We start from the raw sequence: 18920 nt of genomic DNA on the forward strand, positions 1-18920 counted from the left end.
TTAACATTTAACAGAGAACTGCTCTTGGAAAGAAACACTGAAAATACAAGATTCCTCTAAAATTTCTGTTACAGAAAGTGTGAGGTTGAACAAAAACTTTTTATCTATCGTGCAACAAGTACTAATGGCACAATCATAAGATGCCATTATAGAACTGACCCTATTCTTAGTAAACAATGCACTATTTTTTCCATACTTCCATCTATAATTGTGTCAACATAACATCCTTAAGCAAATCATGAAAAAGGACGAGTAGCTTTGAGCCTACAGAAGTTTTCTTTATTGTTCAGAACTTTTTGACAGATGTCACATTTTCTTTTTTTTTTTTTTTTTGTTTTTTTTTTTAATCTTTTCCTGGGATCATTTAATTTATAGGACGGCATCATCAGACATCTGAATAATTTAGTCTTTTTAACCTAACAACATTTAACTACTAAAACTCAGTAGTTAGCCTTTTTATTTGAAAAACTTCTGGTCATCTATTTTTATGTTACCCGTACACATAGATATAATTTGATTAATCACGTTAAAGATCAGAATACTAGATCACTGGAGAAGATTTATTTTTTTTTTTAAGCATCAGATAGAATAGCATTAAGTGTCAGAAAGGCATTTCTCTACACTGGTATCTGTGCAACCCTCTCAGCCAGTGCAGCTACAGTACATACTCACAGGATCTTCTGCTCTTTTGTCAGTTTGCCACAATCAGCACTTCAGCATAATTAATTTTGCATATGGATAATTTTTAATATGCAGAATAGCTAGGAACAAAGATAAGAAGCTTTCCTCAAATTAAACCAGGATAAACTAAAGCCTAGGAAGAATAAAAGTTTAGTGTCATGATTATTATTAAGTATAGGCTTTTACAGTCTATAGGCATATACAAGAACAAGGCACAAAAAGGCTCAGCCATTTGCCACATTTTATATGAATACTACAGATTATGAATGCACAGATTATGAAAACAGAAGTGTTTGAGAGTCACAGATGTGCTACAATTCTAGAATAGAGCCATAAGTTATTTAGCCACTTCATACAGGATGTTTCCTCTCGTGCAAACAGTAAAAAAGCCCCATATTCAAAGCAGTTTTAGACTATACTTGTCTGGACCACACCTTTGAAAAATAAGATTTTAGAAAAGAAAAAACACACTGCTCTGCCACAGCAGTAACTCCAGTTAGAATGCACAGAAAGCTCCCCAAGCATTATGCATTATTTAGAAAAAAACCCTCCCATCCACTCTGTAATTCAGCCAGAAGTAATCATCCAAGACACACGATGGTGTATGACTTTCCTTTTCAAACGCTGTAGTAATAGGACCCACAGCCAGTATACGGGATCAAAGCAGACATGCGTCTCTTTTCAAAGATAGGCAGCTATGGATGTTACTGCAAGGGGTAAGTAAGGCATCTTCCCTAGACTTAGGATCCCATTACCACTAAATATTACCTGGACTCATAAAAAGTGGGGTTTAAGTTTTTTTCAATGACATACTTATTAATCAACCCTAAACATTCCTCACAAAGACTGAAGAGGTGGTTCCATGGTTTAACATGAGATGTGAAGAGCCCTTTTCTCAGATGATACATCTTCAGAAACAAGAAGTTTCTGCATGTCATTTTGACTGAATTACATGGTTTTGAAAAGGCTGAAATGATAGAATGCAGACTACTCAGGACTTTTGTTGTTGCTGAGCTGATGTTTTTATACATTGCCTACCGCCTCTTTAAATAGCATAATCCTAGCACAACTCTCTCGTTAACTTGTGAATTAGTTCATTAGCCCATAACAAACAGGTTCTTACACTGGTATTTATTTTGTTCCACAGATGAAAAAACTGACTGGAAAACAAACCAAATTTTGTTCTGAGAAAGTCACAAAATGCCACCAAAAGGCCACAAACCTTTTTTAAAAAATTCCCAGCTCTCAACGGTTATGCTTCAGCTAAAGTTGTTTCCTGTTACAGACTTTCAAATACTTCCTATGGCCTGCCCTCCATCAGTAAGTTAACAACAAACAGTATCTGGAGTATGAAGTCATTTAAGCTTGATGTTAGCTCTAAGCTACCATTTTTGAGGGTAGCACTACAATGTCAATACGATGCAACATAACTAAATTAGATTTTTTGTCATTTAAATAACTATTGGGAATTCTTTCATATAAGACAATTTTAATTCATAAAAATGACATACCTTGTTTATTAGATGCTCGGTGACCACTTCTCTTAGTCCAGTGTAGAGTTTTTCGCCATGTTTATGCAACACCATTGTATATGCATTCCTATACAGCTCCTCAAAACTCAGACCACTATTGTTCTTACGCTGGATCTCTTGGATTGCATTTTTTAGAAGATCCCAAATGCTGTTCACATATTTCTCATCCATAGTCATCTGTAAAAATAAAACAATACATTATTGTTTAAACCAATAAAGTTCACTACAGAAAGTTATCTTTAGAAGTTGTAACTCCAGAAGCAGTGATTGCTTCTGCCACATTTTGTTGATTCTGTTATCACAAGGTTTCTCAAACTTTGTCGAAAGAAAAACAGTATTTGTGAAACTAGTAGGGATTTCAAGGAATAGTTATGAAAACTATGAAATTTGTAAAAATGTAACACTTTTCTTCTTCAGAGCTGCAAATCCACAGAAGCCAACTCCAGAGCCTGTGCACGTGGGAAGGCAGGTAGTCGTGGACATGGGTCTCTTCCCTACTCTTCCTCCACAGTGTTAACAATGACAGTCAGTTAACTTTCCTCCCATACTAACATACTACTTGGCACCTCATAAATCGTACTGCAACACTCATCTGCTTAACTAGACCCCAAATCAACTTGTACAATAAAAGATAATAATGTCTGACAGAGTTAGCAAACTTACTTAGTCATCTGCTTGAGCTAACTAGGTATTCTTTATTTACAGCAATGTACTAGTGGCCAAAGAATTACATGCCTACAATTTAAATACTTACAGGTGTTGTTGAAAAACCCCACAAATGTCCAAAATTAACATCTGTATTGAACATATTTCCGTTCCACAAATACGGTTAAATAACTTGCTACATGATGTGCATCAAGCACTAAGTAGAACATGCATCTGCCTGATCTGTTATTCAGACACTACATACTTCAGGAAAAACACCAAATAAAAACTAGAGCAATAAAGAAAAAATCAGAGAAAGAGAGAAACTCTTATAAGAAATAGTCTCAATATAACAGCAAACCAACTTTTGTCCTCTACTATCTAGTGCTTAGTGTGAATCAGTTTACAATTGTGCTTTACCAATGCAAAGGTCCTTCAAAATATGATGGTTTATAGATAAAGCAGTATCTGGGATGGCAAGTAAGTGTAGCAACAAAATATCAGATGTCAGTATTGCTTCAAGTTTGTGATTTAGCCAAGTTTCATCACCCAACTGAAAAACCCACACACTTTTTAATTGAACTAAATTTAAAATGCAATGTTTAAAGTTAAGTTTGGTTTAGTTTATACAAAAAGGACCTGATCTAGCATTTTACATCTAAAGAAAATGGCTGAAAAGAAGAAAAAAGGCACTATTCCCAGAATTACTGTGGACAAAGAAAATATCCCTGAGTCTACCAACACTGTCAAAGCAGCCTTGAAAATAAGAGCTGAAAGTAGTAAGCGAGTAAAGACTAATGGCATGACATTATAGAGGAAAATCATGACCAGCCCTGGTCTACCTCTATTCTCCCTCCCCTTCCACCCAAAACCACTAAGTGAATAGAGGAAACACATGGAAGACTAGATTTGCCTGCATTTGTAATCAAACACACACAACGATTACCAGAACTTTTCTCATTAAAAGTACATTTTTACATGCAATTTCAAAATATCAAGTTTTCTAGGCGCTATAAATAAAAGTACACCTCATAATGAGGGTAAGCCATTCACTGCCTTGGGAGGGAATGGGCTGCTGAACAAAATCAAAACAAGACACATACTCCTCCATCCTCCTCGTCTTTTGGAGTTTTGGTTAAATGCAAAGATTTTCATGATAAAAATAATCCTATCGCTTTTTTTTTTTCCACTCTGCTGATACCAGATGTACTAGCCTACTAATCTGTATGTACGCAAAACTTGAGATATGTGATTGTATGTCTAAAACCAAAAAAATCACAAACACATTCAAAAATTCTTAGCTCCCTATCTCCCAAAACCAAAACCTCAAAGTAACAGAGAAATGGTGGAATGTGTCGTCCCCCCTCTGCTTTTTGCTTATTCTGCTATGTATGATATCGAAAGGTCAGTTATTTTCTTTTTAATTCGCATTTACTACATTGGTGCCTCTTCAGGGAAATTATTTTCTAAAGCCTTCCTGAACAAGCAATTTTACAAGTACTGATAATGAAGGCAACCATTTAGAATTGCAGACAGCAATCCAAGTAAAAGCTTTTCAGTTTTCCTTTCAAAAAAACGAGGTTTGTTTTAAAACATAGACCCAAACCAACACTTCCCAATGCCATTTTCTCCCCTTGCTAATCAAAAATCTCCCAGCCAACGTGCCAACCTTTTTATCTCAACTGCAATTTAATTGCTCACTGTATTTAAAAAAAAAGTATGATCTGTATAAAACAGGGAAATCACCAGCCGCTAGTTTGAAGAGGTATTACAGCATTGCTGTTTCTGGGCTGGTCAGCCGGTAAACATTTCTGTCTGTTAGAGATAAGCAGTACATCTAGTAATTCGGATCTGTTCAAGAAAAAGCTAAAAGTGAACCGTTTTTTTCTTCTACTTTTAATCCAAACACTATAAAAAAAATGCAGGAATGATTGTAACATTATTTGCTCCAAACTCACTGAATACAAACATGAACACAGAGCTTTCTGCCACTTAATTGACACACCACGAGCTGCTCTGGAAGCACAAGAAAGAGCCATAAAAGGTAATTTTAAGGAGTATACATCTCCATGGGATAAATATACAGAAATATTTGAAATAGTATTATTATCTTATTACCTTTTAAGATTAAGCATGAAGGACTACTTCTCAGTGCAGCTTCTTATTCTGCTACTGACTGACTTTAGATTGATATCCGTGAGGTTTTGTGGGAACAGGTTTGCTAAAGTTCTAGGATATGAAGTTAGAAGAGCACTGTCTTCCAAAAAACATCTAGCGTAGCTAGCATGTTTGCAGCAGTGTTTTCTAACAAAGGAAAGACTCCTAATACTTTAAATAACTCCACTCTATCGGACAGTAAGTCACTGGCAGTAAAGCTTTAGCAAAAATTTATTATTTCCTTTCCACTGCTGAAAAGTTGTTTAGCTTTTGAACAGAAGAGGTCTTCCTGTATCATTATCCTCAAAGTTATTTAAGAATTGCAATGACTAAATCTACCCTTGGATTATTTAACTTGCAGGTTCATCTCTTTTCATCCCCCTTAAGTCAGGCTTGTACACAGATTAAAAAAAACAAAACAAAACAAACAACTAAGCAATAAATAAGTTTGTGATGCTACTAGAACGTTTTTGCATCTTCCAGAATTCTGTACAAAAGTATCTCTAAAAACACTATTAGAGAACTGTGATCCTAATCCCCCAGTCTGACCCAACAGGGAAGATTTATGCAACTCTCTAGATCCCTATGAACAACAAAGCCTGTAAGTGATCCACGTCCACAAATATGAATACAGGACCAGAGCCCAAATGTTTTTCCATGCTCATTCCCAGATTTCTTCTAATGGTTATATTTTAAAAGTGAACTCCACAGTTGTAATACAGTTGCCTTGCTTGTGCCTTCTATTCTTGCAGATTCTTCTATTCTAGCAGAAGCTAGATTACTGCTTCTGCTGGTGCTTTGGGGAAAAAACAACCAACCAACCACCACAGGTTCAGAAAAGATTTCAGAAGCAAAATCCCAGTAATTTCAGTAGTGTTTACACCCAGATTCACCAAGACCGTAAGAAGCCAATGTCCACAGAGAGGAAGTGTGTTAATGCACTCCAGTTTATCTGAACATTACCTTTCTTGGGGAATGGGAGATCAAGTCTGTTATTGGCAGGAGAGATAGCTGTTTATAAGAAGCTGCTAGTTGGAAAACTTCCACAAACCGCTGCCCAAAGGCTAATGATTCAAAGATGCAACTTGAACACAAACATCTGAACTCAAAGCGTAGCAGAATTACATCTTGAGGAAATGAGACTAAAATATCAGTGTACATGAAAGTGCAATCGTTTTACCAAAAAAAAAAAGAAAAGTCTGCAAAGGACTCAAAAGGTCCTTTATTCTACAGTACTGCCACAGTGCAGGATCAGATACATGCAAGCCCTTTCTTTAACAATGTTTGTCTATCCTATCAGAAAACTCCAAGACCGAATAAACAATCAGTCAGCAATCGATTGCCATTATCACCTGAAGAGCACGACACCAGCAGGTAAAGCTAGTAACAGTCCCGAATATACTTCTCAGTGTCTCCCTCCTAGAAGCTAACACTACAGACACCGCCTCTTTTGAATAACTTTATCAGCATCCCTTAAATCAAAAGGGGCAAACAGCTAAGCTCCAGTAGTTTTGGCATTAACATGTAACTTCACACAAAACATTACCGTCTCCCTTCTAGTCACGTAGTTCAAAGGGAAGTGTAACATCCTGTCCCTGGGGAGGAACAACCCCTTGCATTAGTACATGCTGGGGCCAACTAGCCGGAACGCAGCTTGGCAGAAAAGAACCCGGGGCTCTTGGTGGACATCAAGTTGACCAATGGGCCCTTGAGGCAAAGAAGGTTAATGGTATCCCGGACTGCATTTGGAGGAGTGTTGTCAGCAGGTTGAGGGCTCTACTCAGCACAGGTGAGACACGTGGAGTATTGTGTCCAGCTCTGGGCTCCCCAGTACAACACAGACGTGGACATACTGGAGAGAGACCAGTGAGGGGCCACTAAGATAACTGACTGGAGCACCTCTCATATGAGGAAATGCTGAGAGAGTCAGGCCTGTTTAGCTTAGAGAAGCCTCGGGGGGATCAAATCAATGTATAAGATACCTAAAGGGAGGGTGTACAGAAGAGGGAGGCAGGCTCTTTTCAGTGGTGCCCAGTGACAGGACCAGTGGCAACGGGCACAAACTGAAACACCGGAGATTCCCTCTGAACATCAGGAAAACTTTTTTTACTGTGAGGGTGACCAAGCACTGGCACAGGTTGCCCAGAGAGGCTGTGGAGTCTCCATCCTTTTAGATACTCGAAAGTCATCTGGATACGGTCCCGAGCAACTGGCTCTAGGTGACCCTGCTTGAGCAGGGGCGGGGTTGGACAAGATGACCTCCAGAGGTGCCTTCCAACCTCAATCATTCTGTGATTCGGTGATACACATTACAGCTGCACACTGAGGAAGCCAGAAAACCAGGGCTCCCTGAGTAAGTGTGACCTATTAAAACTGCCAGTACCAGTTCCAACTTAAATGCATCGCAGGATAACAAAGGTGAACAACAAAATGCTTGTGGTCACCAGTGGAACCAGGCATTTGCTCCCTAGCTTACACCAACTACAGTCAAAGAACAACACTAAAACTCCCAGATTCACGCAGAACATCAAACAGATCTACTGCTGGAAATCCAGATTACTTTGCATAGAAATAAATGCTTTGGGGTGTAATATCCATTCTACACAATTTAGCTTTTACAACACTGTTTCCTTTAAATGCAACTTCATTTCATAGTCTTGTCAGTTGGTCATTTTGCCCTTAACACTACAGAACTTGCTCCTCTTACTTAGATAACCATGCTCGAAGTGTTGTGAATTGTAAGGAAAGGCAGTTAACGGGAGTAATCTGTTAAGAACCTACTGAATTCTTGACAGTTTACACCAGCTTACTTTTACTGGAAGTAGTTACTTAGTCTTCTTAAACAAGAGGTGGTTAAGAAAGAAGTGAGGAAGAGATAATAGATGTCCTACAGAATCTTGGTAGGCGTATCCACAGAGGTTTACCAACCAGCAGAAACAGGAAGCACATGAACTAGTACTCACAATGTGACTAGTGACTAGACACAGCTTCTCATCCTTCTTGCAGAAGTTTCTAGACAAGTTCTATAAAGTTCTCACAAAGATCTCAGACCAAACAGGCCATTGTTAATTCTCAGAAGTTTTAACAGACTGTAAACGCGCTTGCAGGACATTTTCATTTTAAAAAACTCACAAACATTACTACTCAATTTTTCTACAGACTTGCTGCAGTGTATTTATCATGATTCTACGCGCTACCAGGTGAAACAGATCAATTTGGAAATGATTACTGCAGAGCAATGTTTCTCAAAATTTTCAAAAAACACAACCACCACCTGCCTCATTCCTTTCCATGACATCCTTTAGGTCTAATACCCCCGAGCACTGGAGTGAGAACCGATTGATATTACAGAATGCAAGTGTTTACGCTCTCTACCTTGAAGGAAGTGAGTGGATACCAACAATTAAAGTTAGTTAGCAGCTCTGGGAGTAAACATTTGCACCTAGTAATTGTAGCCTGTTCTCACTCCCCCATTTCCTATCCCTCAGCAGACAAAATGAGCAGGGGCTGACTGCTACCATCTAAAACTGCTACCATCTAAAACTGCTACCATCTAAAACTGCTACCATCTAAAACTGCTACCATCTAAAACTGCTACCACAGTCCAAGAGGCAAGGGAGGCTGGCAAAACTGACAGTCTTCACTTCCATTTCAAGACAGGGCATTCATCAAGATGGTATTAAATGGTCTGTTACACAATAACTCGGCATCCTTAGCCTGGATCCTTCATTCTGGATGAAGCTTGGCTGAGGTTATCCAGGAAAGGGCAAGAGCAGCACATTTCCTGCTCAGAACCTAATCACTACTTGAATTTTTATAAACCCTTCCAATATTGTTAATTTAAAAGACAAGAAATTACAGTGACAGAGATATATTGTCTAGTGTTTGCTCCAAGAATATCTCTGAAAAATGGCCTATTAAGATATGGAACTACATATTCTTCAACTACAGAGCAGATAAAATGTACTCCTATTCATGACAAATGGAGAGCTCAATATTCACTTCTCTGAATTTTGTAGTTGTCATCACTGTGTAGCAATGAGCATATCTGGAAGAGGATACATTGGCTGCACCTCATTGCACGGAACATCAGTACGTCAAGAAGTGAACAACTCTAACACACACTCACAAATAAAAACAACTCATCTCTGAACCACCAAAAACGCCAGGCACAAAATTCCTCAGTAGTGTTATCTGAATAGGTCGACGGTTACACACCAAAAAACATGACTGGAAGCTAAGAGAAGGAGCATGAAGAAAGTACGGGGCACCCTGACCTACTGCTGTTCTCTTGCACCTGGGCTACTACTCCACTTTGGCCATCTGCTGAAAGAGTCACAGGGAGGTCATAGCAATGCGCTACCAAAACTGGTCCTAATAACTAGACTTTTGCTCCTAGGTGACCTATAACAACAACTGGAGATGACGATCCAGTATTATCCACATCTCCTAGGAGTGTCAGGAAATGCCTACTACACTATTATACTCCCTCAGAGGGTGTGTGTGGTGGTGGGGAATCTATGCCTATAGTTTGCTTATGGCATCTGCCAGTTACCATTTACAACATTAAATATTGACACCATTTCAGTGTCTGTGTTTTATTCTTCACTCATCCCTTGACATTCAAGGCTTACCCTTGTTTGGGTGGGCAATCTCTACACTCAACTTCTCCAGATTCCTCCTGCAAGGAATATTCATGGCCTGCACCGTGCTCCATTCCAGGCTCAGAAGATGAGCTGAGTAACCAGTGCTGAAAGTAATCCCATAAAGGCCAAGAGAAAAAAATCAACTCTAGTCTGACCCCAAAAAAGGCTTGAGCCTCTGTAGAACAGGCAGGGCTCCATGACAATACTCAGTCAGTAGCAGAAATGCAGGAATCGCAACATCCACCTCTCCTTCCCAGCTCTGTCAGGCTGTACTCAGCAGAAGCAAGCAGAACGCGCAATTTGAAAGGGAATCCTCTTTGTCAATTGAAACATCCAAGAGCTGCAGGATTTTAGGCAAAACCCTTTCCTTCTCCACTTTCCTTAAATGGATTCTGCAGCAGTGAAAAGCTATTCTGCCAGCATGGAGTGGAAGAGGTAAGTAGATTAAAAAGTGATTGTTCCTTAAAAGATGGAGCCGTACCTCCTGCATAGTGATTGACAGATTTGGTCTACCTCCAAGGCATTGTCTCAGAGCACTGCTGGTCTCATCACAAAATAAGTGCTGCTTTGGGGTGGGGGCTTGAAGAGGAAGGGGTTCGGTTGGTTGGTTTTGATAAGCTTTACAGCAAACTGTAATATCCTCCAAGAACTTCCTTTTCTAGTAAACCTAAAACCCAGGAAAAAAGATTTGCTCCTCCTCTCAAAAGGTAACATTTATCTGTATTATAGGTAGACCTGACAGGAGCTTCACCACACAATAGCAATTTAACACTCTATATGAAAAGTTTAAAACAAGTCTTTAATAGAAAATGTCATACTGCAGCAACAGTTTTGACATGTTTAGGAGACTGAACAAATTTAAAGAAAGATCAGAGACTCAATTCTTTTTCATACTTTAGGAACCAATTCAGAAGAATGAGACTAATCCTGAACTTGCCAACATACCTCAGTTATTCTAGATTTCAACTTTTATTTAATACAATTTCTTCTTTTTTCCCAAATGCCCCTCCTCAACTTCAGTCTTGCAAATCTGTGGAACATAATACCCCGGAGGAAAGGGCAAAAAATGAGAAAAACAACTCCTCCCAAACACCTGTTTCATCTAACTGTGACTATGAACTATGTGAATTTGAGCTGGCATCAGTTACTGAATAAACACAAGGCAAAAGATAATCTGAAACTTTGATTTTGCATTTTTTAAAGAAATGAAACAAAATGGAGATAATCTGGAGAGGCAGACAACTAAATATAAACTGAAACACAAAATTACACAGTGCTGATTCTGTGAACGTAGACAACTTTCCATTTACAGGCCTTCGCACACTTTCCCAACGCTAACTCATACTAAGTGTTTGTAACTACTAATGAGCAACTATAAGAATGCATCATGTACACAAAGACTAAGGTCAACAGTCTTTCATAAAACCGCTTCACAGCATATCCCAACTGTAAAAGACAACATAGTCAGCAGTAAATAGCAGAAGCATAGTATGTAACAACACCGGTTTCATTCAAAACAAGGTCCATGTGCATTCACTACTCTCTAATACCATTGAGAATCTCTGATTTGCCAATTCTTTCCATTTTTCTATTAGAGATGCAGACTCTCGCACGACACGTTTAAGTCCATGGACAAGACCTATCTTTTTCCTCTCCTGCAGGTCCATTAAGGGTAGTCCACAAACTATGTTATACTGCCTAAAAAATGAACTTATGGGTTCAATTTGCAATTTATGATGCTCAGCTTATAAAACGCACCTTCAAACAGTCACTCATTAATACAGATAAAACCAGAACTCTCATTAATACAGATAAAAGCAGAATATTACTTGTCTGAGTGGGGCAATGAAAAATGAATGATAGCTCACCACTCTCATTTTTCATTCACTTATTGGTATATATGGATTCACACAGACCAGTCTAAGGTTCTGTATACAAACTACGTCAGTAAGTTAAGTAACTACGTAGGATAATCAAAGTCAGTAAATACTGTATCTAAGATCACTTATACAAAGCTTAACGCTGCCTCTTATACACTCGTCTGTCCTATTATTTATTTTCCACAAGAGCCAACCCCCTTGAAATACACATATGCTTTAGTCAGCAAGGACTGAAGGATGTTGTCCTCCAGCAGGGTTGGATATTGGGGAAAAACAAAGAAAACAGACCAAAATCAACTTCTTTTCCACATAAAAACTTTCAAAGATGCTACTAATTACACTAGGGACTTTATTCTAGAATTACCTGCTTTGCCCAAAGAAGACAGCAGAACAGTATTTAATTAAAAAGACAGAAATCCAAGTTTTTAAGTTACGCCCCCCCCCTCCCCCCCGGCATCTGCAGACAAATATAAATGCCTTTTCAAATACCAAAAGGCATTATCTGTAAATGAGTAAATCTCTCCCTGCTACAGTGCAAGCTTCTGCCCACCTGCCATCAGGTTATGAAACTTGTTTGAAAAAAGAGTAGTATTTAAAAGATAACAATTAACTGGTTTTGTTCAAGCTTCTAGAAGAACTGAATTGGTAAGAGGCTAAATATAGGAAGTTCTAGTTCAAAAGATAGTTGTCACTGCTATAGAATGGAAGTGCTTATACAGCCAAAATAGCGACATTAAAAACATTCAATGACATTTCTACAGCACTCATTACTATAGTGCCTGAAAATGGAGGATGATAAAACACCTATAATGAAACTACTTATTTCCTAAGAACACTTCAACTTAACAACAGTAAGGAAGAACTGTCTATACTTCTGAAACTTCTCTTACTAATTTGGAAACTGTTAGAGATGAAGTCTGCATCTAAGTTTACACTTCAAAAAGTCTGATCTTTCATGTTTAACTTTGCAAGGTAGCAGAAGCATTTTCAGACATGAAATAAGTTTTTGGCTTATTGATTGTATTGATTACTTCAGGTGCAAATAAAACCCATGGGAAGAAAGAGTGTATCAGGTCAGGATTGCTTAACTCAAAAAAAAAAAATCCATTCTGAACGAAACAGAGGAATAAATACAAAGCTTTGACACCAAAAATCTGCCTTCTTCCTCTCCCCTGCCCAAAAGAATAAAAATGAGTATCAGTATTTTGAAGACTAATGAGAAGTTCAGAGTCCTCTTAACTCACTTCAGAAGCAGCAATCCTAAGACAAGTTTCCTCAAACCAAAGTTATGGAAAAAAAATTCTGAAAGGCTTGGGTAACAGCAGGAAATATGCTCCTGAAAGAAATACAATAGCTTTAAGGTTTCTATCCTACACAAAGTCAGTGTTAAAAGAAAATATTTGAACCTAATTAGAACAGCAGAAATGGAATGAAGAGAAGCTGAATTTCTGGGAGTGAATCATCCCTCTCATCTATCAGCAGGATCCTGGAGGTCTAGAAGGTGTGGGGAGAGACAGGTAGTTCTGCACTTCAAGAGCTCAGCGGTGTGTCTGTAGCTGTCAAACAGGTTCTCGCCAAAGGTGAAATGAGAGACAGTGGAAAAAGCGGCACAAAATTTAATAAACTACCAGGCATGCCTTTCCCCATTTACAAACGAGGGCCAGATCCTAAAAACTTCATTCAGGTCATTTAGCATTCCACTGCAATAAATCTTAGAACAGCCAAAGACATGCTTTTCAAAATCTGAGGACTATGTGACTATGAGCAAAACCACCACAAAGTAAGTTCGACTGCAGATCTCCTCAAAGCAGCTTACTTGGGATAGTTGGCCGCGTGCTGGCTCTTATGCTGCAGAAGAAAGAAGGTGGCTCATTCCTCTTCCACTGGAATTACTTCCAATTTACTAAAGACTTAAGAGCAGGAAGGGAAGTTGTTTGTTTACCTATAACCTAACAAGATTTACTAGCGAAGATTAAAAATTGCTGGAACTCTCAAATTTCAATGGGATTTAGGTCCCTGACTCTCTTCATCTCCTTTTAAAACCCAGGTGCGGGACTGCAACATTGCAGGTAACGTGCAGTAGGTTGTCCTGAAACTGCCATAACGGACGACGGGTCACTGTCCGCAGAAGCAGCACTATTACAGCCCAGCCTGCTATTCGTATCACTCCTAACTCTAAACCAACAGAAATATTTTTTTTTAAACCTAAGTCAAACCAGTTTAAAACTTTGATTCAGTATGTGATCGCACTTCTGTTAGTTTTAAGACCATCATCGCAACACTACAAGGTAGAAGTAAATAGCATTAATTTAATAAGAGGCAAGTTTATGGGTTTTTTTGGCAAGTGTTTTATATTGATGACTTGTATAATATTAACATTATAATGACTTCAAAGCATAATGGAGATGCTGCATGCCTCAATCCCAGTTAAGAACTGCCAGGGGAAAAAGCAATGCTATTCTGCACATCCATACCTTCCATGGAAGGCACCGAGTCTCCTCAGGGGTATCATCTCTCCAAGTGAAAAAATCCATTAGTTCATTAACTTCCCAGCCTCGATGACCTGGATTCAGAAAGCTGCCCTGAACCACAAATGGCCCATTCCTTGCCCACTCAACTTCAATGCAAATCCCACCAGAATTATTTCTGGGTTTTTACAATTAACCTACAAGTAGTTCAATATTTTACAATCGTTCAAAAATCGACACTATTTAAAGAGGAAATCTGTGAAATACACACCAATTTATAGAGATTGTAGACACATTTGCTGAAGCCATTTCAAAACAAGGAACACAATGAACAATTTCAGGGGGATGAAGGGGGGGGGGGGGCAGAAGGGCTTTTAGAGGCTTTTGGGGCTTGATGATAACTCCTCCTCCATAATGATAACAGCATAACAATTCGAGAACTTTTATAGTAAAGAAAAGATAAAATTTTATGGTAGACAGAGGCCAACAGAGGATAATTTTTCTTCTCAGCTTACTTCAGGGCAGGGAAGGAAGATACACTTAATAAATCACTTATACGTTTACAGATAATCAATACTGCTGCATGCTGACAATAACCTTTCTCAGGGGGATTTTTGCACCATATAGTGCATACACCATCATCGGATGCACAAATCAGCAGTGCCTGGAAGAACAAGACTAACACCGAAACGAGTGCAACAGAAAAACAAATCCAGAGCTACACACGGAAATTATATCCACGTATATAATATAAAAAAATAGGTCTACTCAGATGCTACCAACACTTTAAAAACAGAAGTAGTGTGAAAGTAAAAAGTATTTATTTCAGTAAAGATTCTTCACATACAAAATGTAAGAAACAGACACTCACAGCCTGTTCTCAGACTACATGTAGTATAAGAAACGAATGTTATGAATTTTTGATGATATAAGATAGTCCAATTTTATATCATTCCCACGTATAAGTTAAATTACTGTCTTAATTTATGTTCTCATCAGTATTAAACAAAAAATTGGCATTTCCACAAATGCACCTCATCCATAACCATAAACAAATAAAGCAAGTTATCAGCATACGTTTTGCTAACTATTACATCTTATTTAAACTACAAGCAAGACAGTTTCAGCCCTCAAACACTAATTTTATGCACAACTAAAGAATCTAGGCAACTCCAGAGCAAGCACCATCCAAATGTAAACGTTTATTACAATTTTGTCCTCCTTGCTGTACTCAGGTATTAAACATACTTTTTTTCCTTCCCTAAAATGCCTATGTTAAAAATGTCGATATGGTAGTTCTTTTGTTAAGTCATCTAACAGTATTTACTTCTACTGATATACCAGTACCTGCACCTTCACAAAAGAACCATTAGCAATTTAAAAATTCTACTGGCTTTAACTGAACTTCAGAAAAATAAAATAATCATGTGATAAAAAGTATGCTGGGCCATGCTGTAGTTTTCTACTACAGTATTTCCGACTCCTTGTTTCCACAAACTGGCTCAGAATGAGAAATACGAGCTCACTTCTTCTCAAGCGTTGTTTTTCCACATGTATAGCTACTAGAAACCAAAGATAACATCCAGTGATCATACGCACAAGGTCAAGACCTATTTTGGACTGTAACAGAATCACTGTGCATTTTATGAATGGACTCAATCGAACTATCTCCAGAAAATCTGTCCCAGTCTATCACGAAATGTTTTCACCACATACAGAGAGATTATCAGACACTGCCGATCAGGCATGGTGATGAAAATTTAAAAGCACCTGCACTAAGACCACCTGTCCTACAGATAAAAGCCAAAGACTTCAGAATACATACTTGAAATTCTGAGAAATGTTGCCACTTATGCCTGTACACCTGCCCAGAGGAGATTAAAAAAAGAAACATTTGGAAAAATTGTAACAATTTTTCTAGAAAAAAGTTCTATATTCATGTTACTTACTATTATTATAACTCTTCATGTAGAATACCAAAAACACTTGATCAGTTTTATAGCAACTTTCATAAAGCCCTTTTACCTACCGCTACCAGGGAAAAATAGTAATTTCTGTTTAATAACACACTACTGTACAACACAAGAATGAGGGGGTGGAGAAACCTACCAAGCCACTTGAAAAAACTCAGCCAGTATAAAAATCTTAACAGAATGCTAGTGGTGGTATTTTATACTCTTGCACGGAAATCAAGCAAATTTCAAATACAGGCAAGATCCATAAACAGCAGTACTCTTTCCAATGCCATGCAGAGGCACCTACTAAAACTCAAACCAACTGGAACAATGATTGCTCAGAACTTAAGACCCAACTAACAAGGAAAACAAAGAAAAATTGCAACTGAACCCCGAACATCTACAGAACTCGGGAATTCTAATGAGATTAGGTTAGACCACAACTAAAAGATACTATGTACAGTGTGTTACAAACAAACAAACAGAAAACCACCTACAACTACTCAAAGTCTGCCCTGGAATTAGTGTTACCATCTCTTAAAAATTCTAAATGTAGTATTAGGGCATTCAGTCTGCTCATAGCATTTCATTAAAAAAAAAAAAAAAAAACCAAACTGTGAAAACTGGAAGGCCTTCATAAGATTAACTGTCCAGTAAACAGCAAGTACTTCTGTATTTTTCTGTAATTTACACCAAAACAACACCTTTTTCCTTCGAATAAGATAAACAGTGTTTTAGTTTTCGTCTGTTTTATTTCTAGGTTTAAAACCTACTAAAATTTTAGTTGTGAACATTAATTTATTACTACTGTATACACTATATGGGTTAATAGCTAACATGCTCTTATAAATACGTTTGAGAATATAAAGCAATCAAGATTCACAAAGCCAACCGTGTAAAACATTACGTTAACTAGGTGGTCTTGCAGCCCTCAGTGGGTTTACATTATTTTAATCAGAGCTGAAAAAGCCTGCAGTAAACCATCCTCCAAGTCTATCCTCATCGCACCCTCCATGCCTCTCCAGTTACTCACCAATACAGCACACATGCTCTAAGGGTTATAAACCAAAGCAGAAATACACATATCGCCTACATAATCTGAGCACTTAAAAATTTAACCGCAGTCCAAAGTGTTTTCTATGGTCTACCTGCTGTAAGATTCTCAGGTAAGACAAAATTTATGTCAACTTCTTGATTGATAGGTCCACACATTATAGGTTGAAGCATAAATTTAACAAACCTCATCGCAACTTGCATCATCAATTCCCCAAGATTCAAAACAAACCACAGAAGCAGTCAGCATTCCCTGAGAGGAAAAAAAAAAAAGCCTCTTGCCTACACAAAGCCTGAAACAAGTGGCTGTTAGATCTGAGGAGAAAGGAGCGGTGGCAATGAAAATATGAGCCTTAATACTTTCTCATGGAAGAGTTGAAGCCATTTACTTCTAAGTTAACAGGACTTTCTTTGAGGAAGAAGTAACATCAATTGATAAACGGGGTTGAAAGAAACAAAAGGCTGTCTGCCTTTTTGCACAAGACCAGATGAAATGAGAATTTTCTTGGGCACAAGTATTTCAAATAAAATGAATCAGTGAAGCTTATATAGCTTTTAGATATAGATATATATACACACACTTGAAAGACTCATTCTATCGCAAGTGCATATGTAGGATCTCTCTAAATGCTTTTCAGAATTCATGATGTAACCATATAATACCGATCCACTGGAACAGTTCTGAGAACTGGCAAAACACTATTTTGTAGCCTTGCTCTAGAGAGGAAAGATAGCTCTGCAGGAAATGAAAATGATTAAAAGCACTCAAAAAAAAACCCAAAACCCATCTATAAAGATCAAACCCAATAACCTTCATCGGGTCATGCTGGTTTTCAGAAAGGCCTGTCCAACCGATTTTATGGTGACAACTGACATACTGCATTGAGAGAAGGATGAGTTCTTGCAAAAAAGTTCATTCCACACAGCTTAACGTTACTTGTATGAATTTTGAAAATGAATTCCCAAAATGCTTTCCGAATTCTCACATACTGTTTATTTCTGTAGGAAATGTGCATTTTTTTTTACTTTGTACAACTTCTCCATCAAAACACATTTAAGGCTGTTTTCCACTAGCTAAACAGTCACAGCAAAACAGCTCAAATACACTTGCAGGAAACTTAATTTATACATGCTAGATCTCCATTATAGACATCACATCTCTCCAAAAGTTTTAAGTACAGATCTAGCATTCTTTGGCACCACTTTCCACAGGATCAACTAAATCATCTTAAAATTAGATTTGCTGCAAGCTTGTTTGAGAGCTTTTAAAGTATTCCTTTAGCCAGCAGGAACGGGCTCACTGAGAGTTAAGCAATGAGAGCCAATTTGAGACCCTGAGAGTACTTTAAACTAAACCAGGGGAGGGAAGAAAACAAGCCCCAACACTTCTCTGAAACAGGTGCAATTAATTCATGTTTCGTAGGAGTATCCAACCTGCATTTTCGCATAATGCACATACTGTGTATTCAGCAAAAATACTACTGCACTCCTCCAAATAATTAAAAAAACACAAAATACTTACACACTATATCCAACTTACATCACTGACAATTATTTGACATTTCAGACATTATTTTGTTATTTTTAGTGCCCAACCGCAACATATTCCTATTTGTTGCAGTGTGTATGAATTTGAAACAAGAAGTTTAAAGATTGCCTAAGAAAAAAGAACCTACACTCACTCAAAAGCCCTCATACGCTATTCCATCCTTGCTTTAACGCTACTCTGAATGCTATCTGGATAGACCTTATACAAATACAGAACAGCTATATATTATGAAGGTGTTGAAGTACCGTAAGTGGTTATTGAAAGTAGCACAATGGAAGTCTTCTGCGGTGGTACATAAGGTTACTTAACTGCACAAGCTTAACCTCATCAGTTCGCTCTACTGAATATACAGTA

The 18920-nt window shown here is 37.9% G+C and overlaps 1 protein-coding gene across 1 annotated transcript in view; it reads right to left on the bottom strand.

The window, feature by feature from the left end:
• The window catches only part of CUL3 (cullin 3), a 59931-nt gene that overhangs the window by 37740 nt on the left and 3271 nt on the right, over window positions 1-18920 (bottom strand). The window contains exon 2 of the mRNA XM_076340885.1: window positions 2193-2390. Within this exon, the coding sequence (XP_076197000.1) occupies window positions 2193-2390 (198 nt within the window). The remainder of the gene's footprint in view (window positions 1-2192; window positions 2391-18920) is intronic.

Source organism: Aptenodytes patagonicus, chromosome 6, assembly GCF_965638725.1.
Source record: "Aptenodytes patagonicus chromosome 6, bAptPat1.pri.cur, whole genome shotgun sequence".
Taxonomy (NCBI): Eukaryota; Metazoa; Chordata; class Aves; order Sphenisciformes; family Spheniscidae; genus Aptenodytes; species Aptenodytes patagonicus.